The sequence below is a fragment of the Aphelocoma coerulescens genome (assembly GCF_041296385.1).
Source record: "Aphelocoma coerulescens isolate FSJ_1873_10779 chromosome Z unlocalized genomic scaffold, UR_Acoe_1.0 ChrZ, whole genome shotgun sequence".
NCBI classification, from domain to species: domain Eukaryota; kingdom Metazoa; phylum Chordata; class Aves; order Passeriformes; family Corvidae; genus Aphelocoma; species Aphelocoma coerulescens.
In genome coordinates this window covers 32,159,719-32,173,397 of record NW_027184085.1, presented here as the reverse complement: position 1 = coordinate 32,173,397, position 13,679 = coordinate 32,159,719, and the positions used below count along the sequence as shown (strand labels likewise).

General features: G+C 33.5%; 1 protein-coding gene across 7 annotated transcripts in view; it reads right to left on the bottom strand.

Annotated features, from left to right (window-relative positions):
• The window catches only part of CCDC171 (coiled-coil domain containing 171), a 157,867-nt gene that overhangs the window by 70,849 nt on the left and 73,339 nt on the right, over window positions 1-13,679 (bottom strand). For all 7 annotated transcript variants that reach the window (XR_011147782.1, XR_011147783.1, XR_011147785.1 and 4 more), the window contains 4 exons: window positions 12,804-12,920; window positions 7,619-7,845; window positions 6,765-6,944; window positions 4,265-4,450 (listed from right to left, as the gene is read on the bottom strand). Coding sequence is in view for 1 of the 7 variants with exons in the window: in XM_069002102.1 (XP_068858203.1) it covers window positions 4,265-4,450; window positions 6,765-6,944; window positions 7,619-7,845; window positions 12,804-12,920 (710 nt within the window). In the remaining 6 variants the exon portion in view is untranslated. The remainder of the gene's footprint in view (window positions 1-4,264; window positions 4,451-6,764; window positions 6,945-7,618; window positions 7,846-12,803; window positions 12,921-13,679) is intronic.

Here is a 13,679-nt window from a genome sequence, read left to right as displayed (position 1 = left end):
TTAATTAATTAAGAATTTTTGTTTCTAACCTATTCAGAAGGGAGCTTGCTTCTCTTTAACATGCTAAACTTCATTAATACAAATTCTCTGTTAAGTTAGATGTTAGGGGTAATTATCTATACTACTTTTTTTAAAGAACAGCCTTACACTTAATCAGGCAATGCACAGAAATGCAGTTTCTTGACAAAGTGACAAGTTTTCAGAATCGACATATCCCTCAGTGCATCCAAATCCTAACAACCTTTTTGACTTAAGATGTAAGAGGAAAAAAAATCTCGAATCCTATTTCTATTCTTACTGCAATCTTTTTGAGAAGCACGAAAGTCACTTGGTCTTCCTCATGTAAGTGAAGTCATTTAACCTTTCTCTAAGTTAGAATACTGCAGTGTTTTCAGAAATAACTGTAAAACTGATTTATAAAGTAAGTGCAATGGTATTAGTAAAAGAAATTGTATAAATATTTGAAATGGCATTTCAGGGAAAATATGTGGCTATAAACGTATGAAGAGGAAAAGCAATGAAAAGCAGAAAATTGTGTACCACCTTCACCTCAAATTCTCCCAAAAACTGAGAGCCTGCTGAAGGAAAACATCCACTTCTAACAAACACAGAAATCCCAATCTTCATCTGAATCTAATGAATCCACATATGCCTGTTGAGTGAAGGATACTCTGGACAGAGAGTATGTATGTATGATTTGAATGACATAGGTACTGAAAATAAACACTCCAAATCTTCCCACCAGAAAACATCTGTTGTGAGTGTTATAAAAGCATTTGGATGAGATTTTTTTTCCTCACTTATTTTGCCATAAATTAATGGCATCTTCACTAAACTCAGCAGATTAAACAAACCAAAAATTTAGGGTAACTTCTTCTAAAACAAGTATTGAAGTCTATGTTGAGGCATATTGGTATCAAGTTAAATGATTTAACATCTATTGCACTGGAGCTATTAATTAACAATTTATAGAACTTGTTCTATACATAGAACCTTAAAAATATATTATTTTTATTACAGGCACTAACGTACCTAAAAGGAAGTAAATACATAGACTGTCCATATCAATAGGAAAAAAAAATACTTTACTTGATTAAGACCAGCTGGTATCAGGAATTAAAAATTTGTCTGTTATTGATACCTGTTTAGCATTTGTGTAAAAGTTTCTCTTCCCAGAATGAGGAATCAGAGCAAATGATTCACCTCACCTCATAAAAAGAAGTGGTATTAAAGAGTTGCTTAGTTCCAGCTGACCTTGAACGTAATTGGCTACTTTGGATGTCTCCATGGTATATGCCATTAAGAAGATAAAAATATACAGGATTAAAATCTGAACTGATAAAGCTAAGAAATTAAGTATTACTCCTTTAATAAGCCTACTTTATGAAAGTACATGAATACCAAAATATCTCCTTACTGATTGCTGTTGAACTGTAAGTTTAAAAACAAGCTATCAAAAGTGAAAGTATGTAATATTTTAATATCTTTCTTCTTACCTGTTTAAAAATTATGAATAAAGAATTCAAAGCAAGGTTTTTTTTCACTCCATGATACTCTACTCTACTCTACTCTACCTGACCTCACTTGTATGTCACCATACTCACCAAATTTTTATATACACTTAGTCTATACCAGTAATATTATTTTGTATCTTAGGATGCAGATGGAGGCATATATTTTTCTACTTTATTTTTTACAGTGCAATGGTAAAAATTCTTTTTTTTTCTGTATTACTTAAGCACTTAAAAACCTATACAATTCTAAGAACACTGTTTTACAAGGACAATGTTGATTATCACAAAGATTAGATTGTTTCACTGTCGCGAAAAATGAGAGCTACAAAAACCCCCACAAAAAACCCCAAACATTTTAAGTCACAAAACCCAATTAGCTAAGGAAAAGGGACTGTCAATTAAAATGCCAGGGCAAAGGCAAAGACCATTTCTTCCTGTTGTGAATAAAGGCATGAACAAGGTTGGATTGTGGTAAACTGTGGGAGAGAAGAGACTTTTTCTTAAATTTAAAAAAAAAAAAAACACAGAGAGCTCAGAATTTAAAAAGTACTTCTACTCCTTGGTATCAAAGTAGGTTATATTAGACTGCCACTTGAATTTTGAAAGTACTTATTCAACACAGGCTCAGAACTGTAAAAAACAATGACAAAAAGTGAAGGTGAAATGATGATTTAAAAACATAAAATTGTATCTGCATGACTAAAAAAAAAATCAAGGACCACTAGATCATTAACATGTGTTGACATGTTACCATAACTGTTCTTGTCTCCTTTTTTGATACAGATACAGGCTCTTACAACCAAAATGCAATTTTGTGCTACCTCTTGTAGTAAACATCATAAGAAATTGAGAGATATCAATTAATCTTCTAAGTTGAGGGACAGTACACAGCAACAAGTCTACAACTTAAATTTGGTTTAAAATTCCTCAGTGGAAAGGATTGAGACTTAAAAAGTAATAAACCAAATCAGTGCATCTATAAGTAGTAAACTTCAGCCCTAAGGTTTATTTTGTCAATGTTCTTTGCCTCCATCCTATCATCTACATTATTACATTGCATTGTATCTTTAAAGCTTTCAGCAATAACCAAGCATTTTACACTAAAGGAAGTTGTTCCTGTAGCAAACAACTGTTAAAGGACTGCAGAATTAAGATGCATTTTAGGATCACGACTGTCTCCAAAAAATTGTATCTAGCCTTCAATTAATAAAAACCAGAATCTGTAAAATCTAATTCAGTATCAAATAATCTATGCAACATACTTGTTTAAAACTTCCTCCTATGTTTTAATTTCCTACAATTGACCTTTTTCTTCATTTTCTCTGAACAAATGAAAAGGTGTGTTTTAGATAAAGTAAAACATGGTGAAAAAACATGTATTAATGGATAAAAAGTAGACACAAATGAAGACTTCAAATAGGATCTGTCTTCTAGTCCCTCCCTTCTTTATATTCCTAATAGCCATTTAAAAATCTTAAATCAAGCCTTTCTCAAAGAAGTCAAACACAAGACTCACAGCTTATATATACACTACAGTTATATCAGAAAGAAAATAGCAATTATTAACAAGCAACCTGACTGAAAACACTAAACAAGTTTATTCTTCCATTGAGATGAAACATCCACAAGTAGAGAACTGTGAGGGAGAAAAAGAACCCACAAAACCCAACAGGTAAATTGGAAATGTCACTGTCTTTTACCCTTAGTGAGGGTAAGGCATTTTTAGTAAATAATACCACTAGTGAAAACCCTACTTAATAAATTAAACAACATCCTTCAGCATCCTCCGTTATACATCACTTCAAATCTCAACTCTGCTGCAACTCATCCTTCTTGACATCTACTTTCATTGTTATATTTTCAATATTTCTGACATTTCTACTAGTTTTGCAGCTTGAATCATTTTGGTTCTCCTCCTGCTTGACACTTCGTCTCTCAGATTCGCAAGTGCTTCTATTTCTCAAAATACTGCTGAAGCAGTCTCTTTTGCTCAGTTGTCAATTCACAGAATACTGGGGGAGTATTCTTCTGTGAATTCTTCCAGGGAGATGGAAAGACAGTAGTAGGGCTGAAGAGCAGATACAAGCAGCAAAGCTTGCTTTAAATAGAAAATAAATAAAAGCTGCAGAGCTCAGGTCATCACCCATTATTGGCTTGCCATCACAAAGTTTTCTCTCTTCCCATGTTAGGTATCCACCTGGTTTCAAACCTCTAATACTCTCTCCGTTCTTTCGTTTGTTATCAGAGATTCTGATAACATCATCTTTTTCCTTATTACTCATTATGTCTACAGAAAATTCTAAATTCTGATGAAAAATGATTTCTCTCTATCGTTACCTCGCATATTCCTAACTAATAAATGTATTCTCCATCCTAGGATTATATTCAGGAAACAGACAGTCCAAGTTTTAAAATATTATTGTGACCTCTATCAAAAATCAAAGTATCCCTGTACTTCTTCATTTATTTTTTCTATAAATTGCAAACACCTTGGGATAGCTAGGACTGCTGTCACTTATGTCTCCTATAAATTTCAGACACTTCACATAAATTAGTGTACATCACCTAGTTGCAAGAGCAGAAAAATGATGTTATACCTTGAAGTAGCATCTTGAAAGTATTTCTGAGTACCCTAAAATTTCAATGGAAATGTGTGCATTTACACTTTATTTGCACAAGAACTGCAACATTTGGCTTGTTCACCAAAAAGTAAATTTCAGGTGCCTAACTGAGAACAACAATCGTCTTACCTGTACAGATTCACTTAAGACTTGGGTTTTATCTGCTTCCTCAGTGAATTGCAATTCTAGTTTATTATTTAACTCCTGTAGCTGTTGTGCTTGTTCATTCAAAAGCAGTTGTGCCTGATGTTCTCGATGTAATGCATTATTTAATTCTTCACATACACTTTCAAACCTCTCATGGGTGATCAATTTCTGATAAGAGAAATAAATTGTGTTTGATTATGTAACTATACTTATCTGTTTACATGCTTGACTTTCCAAGTTCCACTTGCAAACATATTAAATTCTAAAAGAAAAGTATGCTAAAGGTTATTATTATTATTATTATTTAGGTTTTTTAACTCAAAGACAGACCACCAAGCAATAAAATGGCCAGACAACTTTATTCACTGTAATGTTCCGAAACAGAGTTCAGGCTACTGTAAACAGCATGCATTTGCTATTCTATTCAAATTAACACCCAAGGTTGCAAAAAACCAATATTTAGAAGGAAATATGTAGATCAATGTCCCACATTTTAGTGCATATCTTGTTAACCCTTGTAAACATCTTCCTGAACTCTGACACAGTCCAGCGCCTTAATTTTGTCTCCCCTGATGGGGGAGGCTTTTTAGATTCTTTGCCAGGAGTCAGAGATGAACGGGACTTTTAGCCTTCTCTTTCTTCTGTAGTTGTTTATTAAGTCTTACCAGTGAAATACAAGCCACTGCCGTGACCCAGACATAGCATGAAGTAGAGAATGCAAGAAAAGCCGAATTATCAAGATTACACAGTCTTTTAAAGGTAAATCACTCAATGAAAACTTAAAACGAAAGATATTTTCACTTTTCTACCAATGTCTAGTAAATTGTCTGGTCACGCAGACAGGAACTGTGGAATTCTTTATCCAATCATCCCAAACTACTTCTACTGCAGAATATGGAATAGTAGAAGAAGAAGAAGAAGAAGAAGGTCTGGAGAGCAACAACAATCCTCCATTTTGATGTTTTTTGCTTTTATCAACTTACTACATTAATAAACCCAAAACCTCTAAATTTTTCACCTTGTGACAATCTTACATAGTATTCTATCACTTAGTTCACACCAGTGTAGATTCTAATTCTTCCCAGAGGGTAGGCAATTTTCTCCATGGACGAAGGTCAAAAACAGTGTTGTAGAGGAGGGTAACAGGCAAAAACAGGCAGAGAAATATTCTCTGCATACTGGGTTCCCACAAACTCTTTCTCCTTTTCCAAAATTGTTCCAGAAAGACAAAATAGTTCTTCAAGTAAAATCATTGTCTACATTTGAATGGGCAATCTAAACTCTGATAACTTCTTCCAATTTTTCCAAAATTGTAAGCAAATAAAACCCAGGATGAGCAAAACTGAAAATTATTAGATACAACTTTTTCTGTTTGAGTAAAAAACCACCAATATTTTACCAGCTAGGAAGAGGAAAGAGAATGGATGTGAGACCATCTGTTAAATATTTGCTTGGAAGTGTCTTGATTGGGACACACTGACAGGTTTACCAACTAGGCTCCAGTACCAGTGCTGCTCACAGCTACAGAAAATACTGCTTTTTCTGGGACACAACTGTTTTAGTTGTACTGTGTACCTGTAAAGCATGTATAAGAATCCTTAACCATTCACTATCTCAAATAGTTAAAACATCCGTTCAATTCTGAATGCAACCTACAAGAAATAAGCATAGTAGGAAAGGTGCTTAGTGAACCTCCAGCATGCTAAAGCAAGACAAGTTTCTTCCCCTCCAAGGACTGAAGGCACAGTTCTGTACATATGACAGGGGTCAAACTGAGAACCCTCCAAATGGCATCAATCCCTCAAATCCATTAGTCATGATATTGTGGTTTCAAGTGGTTAAATAACCTTTTTGTTGTGTCTTCTCCTTCCTGTCAGACATATTTACAGGTTAATGAATACATAGTGTTTAAGTAAATCAATCAGTGACAGCTAGGAGTCAGAGGAATTTGATGCATATATGCTAGCAGGAATGTAAAAGAGGGCCTTTTTTCCCCCTTCCATAAATGTAGTCCTTCAGGGAAACAGCCACACTAAAATTTGCACTGACTAGCTCAGGACATAGCCTAGTGTCAAAGATACAGTAAAATGTCTATCGTAATATTCAGCAATATCCACACAGAATTTATACTTTTTCAAGTTCTCATGAACATACTTATTCAATAGCCTCATTGCAGCTGACTTCACCCTGCTGAAGTGAAATCTATAAATGCTTTTTGCGTATATAAATCACATCAACATACTCAACATACAGAAGATCTTGATTGCTGAAGACCAAACAAGAATGCCTCATTCTACAAATCAAAAAGAAACTCTTGTGGAAGGGAAATATTTCTAAACACATCTGACTTCTAGTTTAGTGACACTTTCAATGCAAATTTTCCGGAAAATTCTTTTATTATTAGAATGATTTTATACTCATTTTTCAAAAGAACACACAAACGTGTCTTATAAGCAGTCATCTCTAAATCAAATATACTTACTTGCTTAAGCATATTTAATTGCTCTTGCAGGCTCTGGGCTTTGTCTGCTTCTTTCTTCATCTCACCGAAATTCGATTTGAATTCTGCAAGCTGTAGGCGCAGTGAGCGGCGTTCCACTTCTGCTGTATGAAGTCTTTGTGTAAATTCAAATATCTGCTTCTGCAAGGATTCTACGTTTTTCTGTTAGCAATCAGAAACAAATTTATGCACTTTAACATGTACTATTTTAGCAATAAAAGAGTCACATGTAAAACTCAAGCAAATTAGACAAAGCTCTCATTTTGCTCATCATCTCTAAGATGCATGAGTGCAAAAAAGTGAACCTGTTTCACCTACTCCTGAGGGTTACTAAAAATTCCCATTTTCAAGAAGTACCATTGTCATGTAAGGCCCACAATAAAAGACCAATTATTTTGGAAGGTTTCTCCTTTCCCTCTGATTAAAGGGAAGAAGGCTATCTTTACTGAAAGACAGAACACAAAGCAGGAGAAAACAGAAAAAAAACCCACACCAAAACACACAACAAAAAACCAACCCCATAACATTTACTTGAAGCCAAAAGTAAGCTAGTTCTTACAAAGCAAATACAATTTTGACAGAACTTTAAAAAACCCTTTTTCTTGGATACATCAAATTTCTTCTTAAAATTTTTTGACATAAAAGAAAAAATAAATTCACACCCTAATGCTTCTGGGTGTTAGGAATCAACTTTTGATGTCTACATAGTTGACTTCAATGTAACAGTCTTATAAACAATCTGAAACAAAATTAATCGTACTATCAAGAGAGCATCATCCTAACACTTAGGCCATGAACCTACTGCTTACATGGAGTAGGACTATAATTATGCATACCATACTGGATACTCTGTCACACAATCCAGCTTCCAGGGCCTCGGTATTTATTTTATGAAGTCCATGAGCCAGGCTCTGTACCAAGGAGTCTTTCTCCAGGTAAGTAATGTACTTGCTGCGGTCTAATGGAACCGTCTCCATGATAACATTCAGCTTGTCCATAAGTTTTGAAAACGAATTCCTGGCTGCACTTAAAAGTAACTTTCCAGAAAGCCAGGACTTCGTACCTTTAAAAAAAACAAAAAACAAAGACAAACAAAACCCCCAAACAAAGAGTCAAACAAACAAAAAAACCCCCACAACAACAACAACCACCAAACCAAAACACAGAAAAGAAACATCAAATAGGTTGTTTCAGTTTCTTTCAGTGAAAAAAACCACAACAAACAACACCTTTAAGATACTCAATAGAAATTTTCCATTAAAAACTGGAAGACTGAGTTAAAAGGAATATCTCACAGAGAAACTTTAGGAAAAATTGTGTATTTAGCAGTCAAAATTCTACTCCAATCAATTTATGAATGGGAGGGTAGGATAAGATTCTAAAGAATAGAATTTGTTTGTCAAAGGCTATTTGTCCAGTTGTTATCATGTTCTCCAATACCATACTTTCTTAAGACTTTCTTTAGTGTTCTAATTTTGTAATTCAGAAAACACGCAAGATGGATGCAAGCAAGCAAATGGAAGTCAAGTCAAGTAAGTCAGAAGGTATAGCACATGGTAAATCACTTTATTGCAATATTTACAATGCAAATTTCTGAGGGCTTCCTGATTTCTCTTCCCTCCCCTCTACAGATGTCTAAATCATTTGCTGTTGAAAATTAGTGGGGCTTGGTACCTTAATGCCATACTATTTATATTCTGAGACAAGAGAATATAATTTACCTTATTCCAAGGCAATTAAAATTTTACAGCTACAATTACTTATTTCCCCACAGGATTTTGGTAATCATCCTTCTCATATAATGGACTTAAGGCCCCAGCACACCCAACATGTCCTGCTTACTGCTAGATTCGTCAGGTCTGTAATTAATAATTGTGTTTAATGTTGATAAATAAAATTGTCAGTGCTCCTTCCACTAATTGGTATTCCAGATAACAGTTAATAGGTTTATTTATGCCTTAATAAAAGTCTTGTAATTTAGTTTTCCCTCTGCTAGGCAGGTCTTAATCTGTCATTACTTGTCTTATGATACTATCAGTGTAAGATGACAAGCATGGAAGAGCTTATTTACATTCAGTAGTACAGCAGATCTCCTGTTGCTGCAATGAAGTATTTACTTAAGAGTATAAACAGAAAAAAATAACCCTGGCTTAAGTTAAAGAATTTCTGTTTATAGACTATGAAGGAAAAAGCCAGAGGTACACAGCAAACAGAATATGATTATTGATATTTTTTTATTACAATTCTTATTGTAAAGAAGATCATTTACACGTGAGGTTGAGATTTATCTGTAAACAATACCAAAAATGCACATGATAAAATAAATATTTTATTTTCAAAGCCATTTTCCTGCTTAGTTTTAAAATAGCACCACTCCAAGGATTCCAGTACTTAACTGGAGTATCATTTTTGAGTACATGCTCTCCATAACCTCAATGACTGTAGATGTGCCTCTTCTTCACTACTAAGACAGCATCTTTAAAGTTAAAAATCTCATGAGGCATTTTTATCTTGCACTTCAACTAACTAAACATCCTTTGCAATAAAAAAAATTTATTCCTTTCATACCCAGAAAAAACTGCTATTGCAATGCTCTGTCTACTTTGGCCTAGGATCTTCTCTTTTTTTTATGTTGGTTCCCTATTACTGATCACAAAAAAGAAAACTCTACCTTCATCAATTTAACTCTTATCACAGATTATCCTGTCATACTAGTCTTTCAGCTTCAAAGACACTCTCTTTTCTCCAGTCATAAAACATTCGCTAGTTGAATGTTTAGTTAAATTAATCTAAAATTGAAACTAGAACATTTTTATGCCCTCCTGCGTAAGACGATACCAAAACCTTCTCAGAGACTGTCCTTTGCCATGATTTTTGGTACATACCACAAAAAGGATACCCTCAATGAGCTACTGTTCCTTCACTTTTCCCAGTATTTCCACTTGCTATCTCAGTTTATGAGATTGGTTGCCGGTCAGAAAAAAGTGTTTCTCCATATGTGCAGTACCTAGTATGGGACCCCTTTCCCCATGTCTAGAATCTAATGTTTAACTGTATTTAAAATAAATTTAAATAATAATTCAGACAATTGTGTTCTAGCATTTTGAAATTATCATTCCACTTCACAACAAGCACTCCCCTTATCCAGTACAGTTCAGCATCCACAACATAAGGCATTTTCTTGGGATAGGGATAAATAGTCATGTCCTCTGTTGTTTTTATGAAGAGTAGCTTTGAATAAATACACAGAACTATTTTGAAGTAAGTTAAAGATGAAATGAAAACATAAATCAATTCCACAAGGAACTGTATCAATAATAACTGATAAGAGAATAGACTGCTTATATACATCTTCAGTATCTGCCATGAAGGATGAAAGAATTATAATAAAAGCATTAAATTATGTACATTATGATGTGCCTAAGAAATTAACACAAATACAGATATACAACAAAGAGCAATTAAGTCTTACATTAAACACATGAAAAAAAAAGTGTCAAATGTTACTTCACGAAAGATGAAAAAAAAATTCTTGTTTGCTCTCTTTTGGTGAATTGAACACCAAGTCAGCAGGATTAACTTAGTACTATGCAAGACTAAAATGTTCATGTCAAACTTTGAAAGCTTTGTATATAAAACAGTTGGTGATATTTGTATTGAAAACATTGGCCATTACCTTCTCTGGTTTATTACAGTACAGATTCTGTTCAAAAACTAACCTTACAAAAAAAAACCAAAGCAAACCAAAAAACTCCAAAACTGTAATGAACTTGCATTGAAACTGAAGGAAAGAGATCATTCCAAAACTTGTTGGAATGAGAACCAAACTAACAAACACTATGAAGTGAAACAATCATCAATGTCAAAACAAAACCACTTATTTAAAAGATCAAGAAAGGTACGTCCAATCACCAGAGCACACAAACCCAAATGTTCCAGTGTCATCTGAGTGATCTGGATTTGGCTTTTTTCATCTGCCTCAAATGGTTCCCCAGAACCTAGCCATCTTTAAACATAATTTCGAAGACACTGAACCATTCCATCTTGACAATCCAGATAGCACCTTCTTATACTATTCTCTCCTGTGATGTGTAGTCTGATCTGGAACTGCCATTATTTAAAGATATTAAGAGATTGCCTATTTAAATTTTTTTTTTAAATTCAACACTGAAGTCAGTTTGAAGGTTTAAGTCCTATTTAAAATATTACTTATAGAACATAATATAATTTTCTAAGTGTGGAAGTTTTCAAATATATTCCTTCAGAGCCTAATTACTTCAATACTTCTGGAAATTTCATGTCAAACTCTAAATTATTTATTACTATTTTTTGAACCAAAGGTTCTTAGGAGACTTGATCTCATGAGCAACAGAACTCCAAGTAATACATGAGCAGTTAGACCTTGATGTTCTGTGAAAGTTACTTAAAATTAAATAATAAATAAATTATAATAAATATAAATATAAATATAAATATAAATATAAATATAAATATAAATATAAATATAATCAATAATAAAAAATAAATTAAAAAATAAAATAAGATATGAAAGAATCACCAAACTGACTGTGGCCATTAACATTCCCAGCATGGTTTTTCCTAATTCTCAAAATCAAGCCTGTGTTGAGTGCAGGGATATCTAGTAAATAGAGAACACCAGAAATCTCATATACTTCAAACTGGCAAAATACCATGACGTTTAGGATATTCTAACTAGTCCCTCCAGCACATCCATGCTGCTGATGAGTTTGTCGATTCCTCTTCAGTTTGCTGTTCCTACACAATACTCTGTACACAGGAACACTTGCAGTATAAACCCTGTAAATATTCTGAAATACAGTTCAAACTTTGCTTTGCAAAGATGTAAATTTAAGTTACTGAAAACTTGATGACCAAAGACAGCACCTGAAACTGAATCAAAAAACTTTCGTTTCAATGTCTTCTGGTACCAGTTTGCTGTTTAAGCTTCTGGGAAATGAATCATCTTATCCCTGTCCTGCTACTTCCATTTATTCATATAAATTAACCCTCCTTAAATATCCTTTTTTCTGTGACAGAAGTGTTGGTATTTTAAAACTAAAAGTTACTAAAGAACTAAGGATGGCAGCCGTGCAGATGAACCAAGCAAAATCTTACGTAAGTTCTCACTGCAAATAAATTAAGGAAAATAGTTAACAACTAGGAATCATGAGGTGACATTTCCAGAGACTGACACTGCAATTATCCATAGGCATAGTATAATTCTATACAAGCAGAAGACTGAGAAAATTAGGATATCTAGACACAAACGTAATTAAGCATAGAGAGGGAACACTACAGAGACATAAAATAAGGACTGCTACACATTGTGTACCAGAGAGCATTTTATTTCTCTCTCAAAAACTGTAAGATAGCAAGTAAAACACACAAAAATAGTATGCATGAAATTAAATTGTTTTCCAGATTTGGAAATTCTAAATTCATATCATATAAAACACAATAGGAAATTATTTCTTTTCAGTCAGCAGCTGTAATGTCCCAAGTTGAATATGTGCCAGTTTTAGAGCCTGCATTTAAGAAATACACAGATCAAGTAAAACAAAATGACATAGATTTTCTCTATGGAAAAGTCTTAGGTTGAGCTCCAGGAAAACACTTTTTGAATATTAGACCAGTGGAACAAAATAACTAGGAACCTTGTAAAAGTTGCTTCATTGGAAGCTTTTAAAAACAAATTATGTTTAAAAACAGCCAAATATCTATTGGTGTGGCGTAGATTATTTTTAATATCTCACAACCAAACAGGCAAAATGGTATATATGCTTTCTAAAAGCACTCTCTAGCCTTCTGTTCCTGTCACTCTATATACCAAAAAGATAAAGTATCATATGACCAATAAAAGAAAATCCAGTCTGTTTCATCAATACAGCTCTCAAGAGATTTGATCCAGAATAGTTTAGATAAATCCTAAAAATGGAGATGATGTAGCCACCCTGATTATTTTTTCAATTTTCAACTACAAGAATATACTTTTCAAATTACCTGGTTTGTTAACAACATCCTGTAATTCAGTGACGGAACTGATTATTGCAGCAAGGAGTTTAGAACTAGCAAACCAGCTGAGTGCTTCCACACAGTCAAGTTCTTTCTCTTCACAACCTGTGAAACAGAATTGTAGCTACCAATATAACTGAATAACTTAGATAAGGCACACTACTTCCTCTTTCAGAAACTGACTAAAAGCTAAAAGTACATAAGGCACAGACTACTTTTGGGATAACTTAGACTGTATTAAATATGCTTCCATGAGCACTAATCCAGAAAAATAGACAAATCTTCTAGTTTGGAGAGCATTTTTTACACCATTTTGATTTGTAGGGGGAAGCATGAGCTGGTTTGGTAACAGAAAGGGACAAGAAGACTACATAACCACTAAAGGAAATCTAGAAATCCTACACTAATATTTTACCTGAATCAGTAAGAAACTTTTTTGCTTCTTTCAGTAGGAAATAAGTACTAAAAGTTATTAATAGAAGAAGAGAATATACCTTTTCAAAAAATACGTTGATGGTAAATAATGTAGGAATGTTTCAAGAAGTTTATCACATAAAGCAGATGCAGTAGCACCTAGTTCTGAAATCTACAATGCAAATATTGAGGATATCAAACAATGGGCGTTCATGTGTCTTGTTGCAACTTTACTTGCATTGCTGAACAGACTACACATTTCCTTTTAGGGGAAATTACATTTATCAAGTAATCTAAAAATTAAAAATTCAAAAATTACATTTGTTAAAATGTCATTAATTTTTTATTTACACGTTATTACAAATAGTATTATTACATTCACTATTATGGTTATTCACTAACCATGTCATTTGACACAACATTTATCAAAGAAGAAAAAAATTAGCTTAC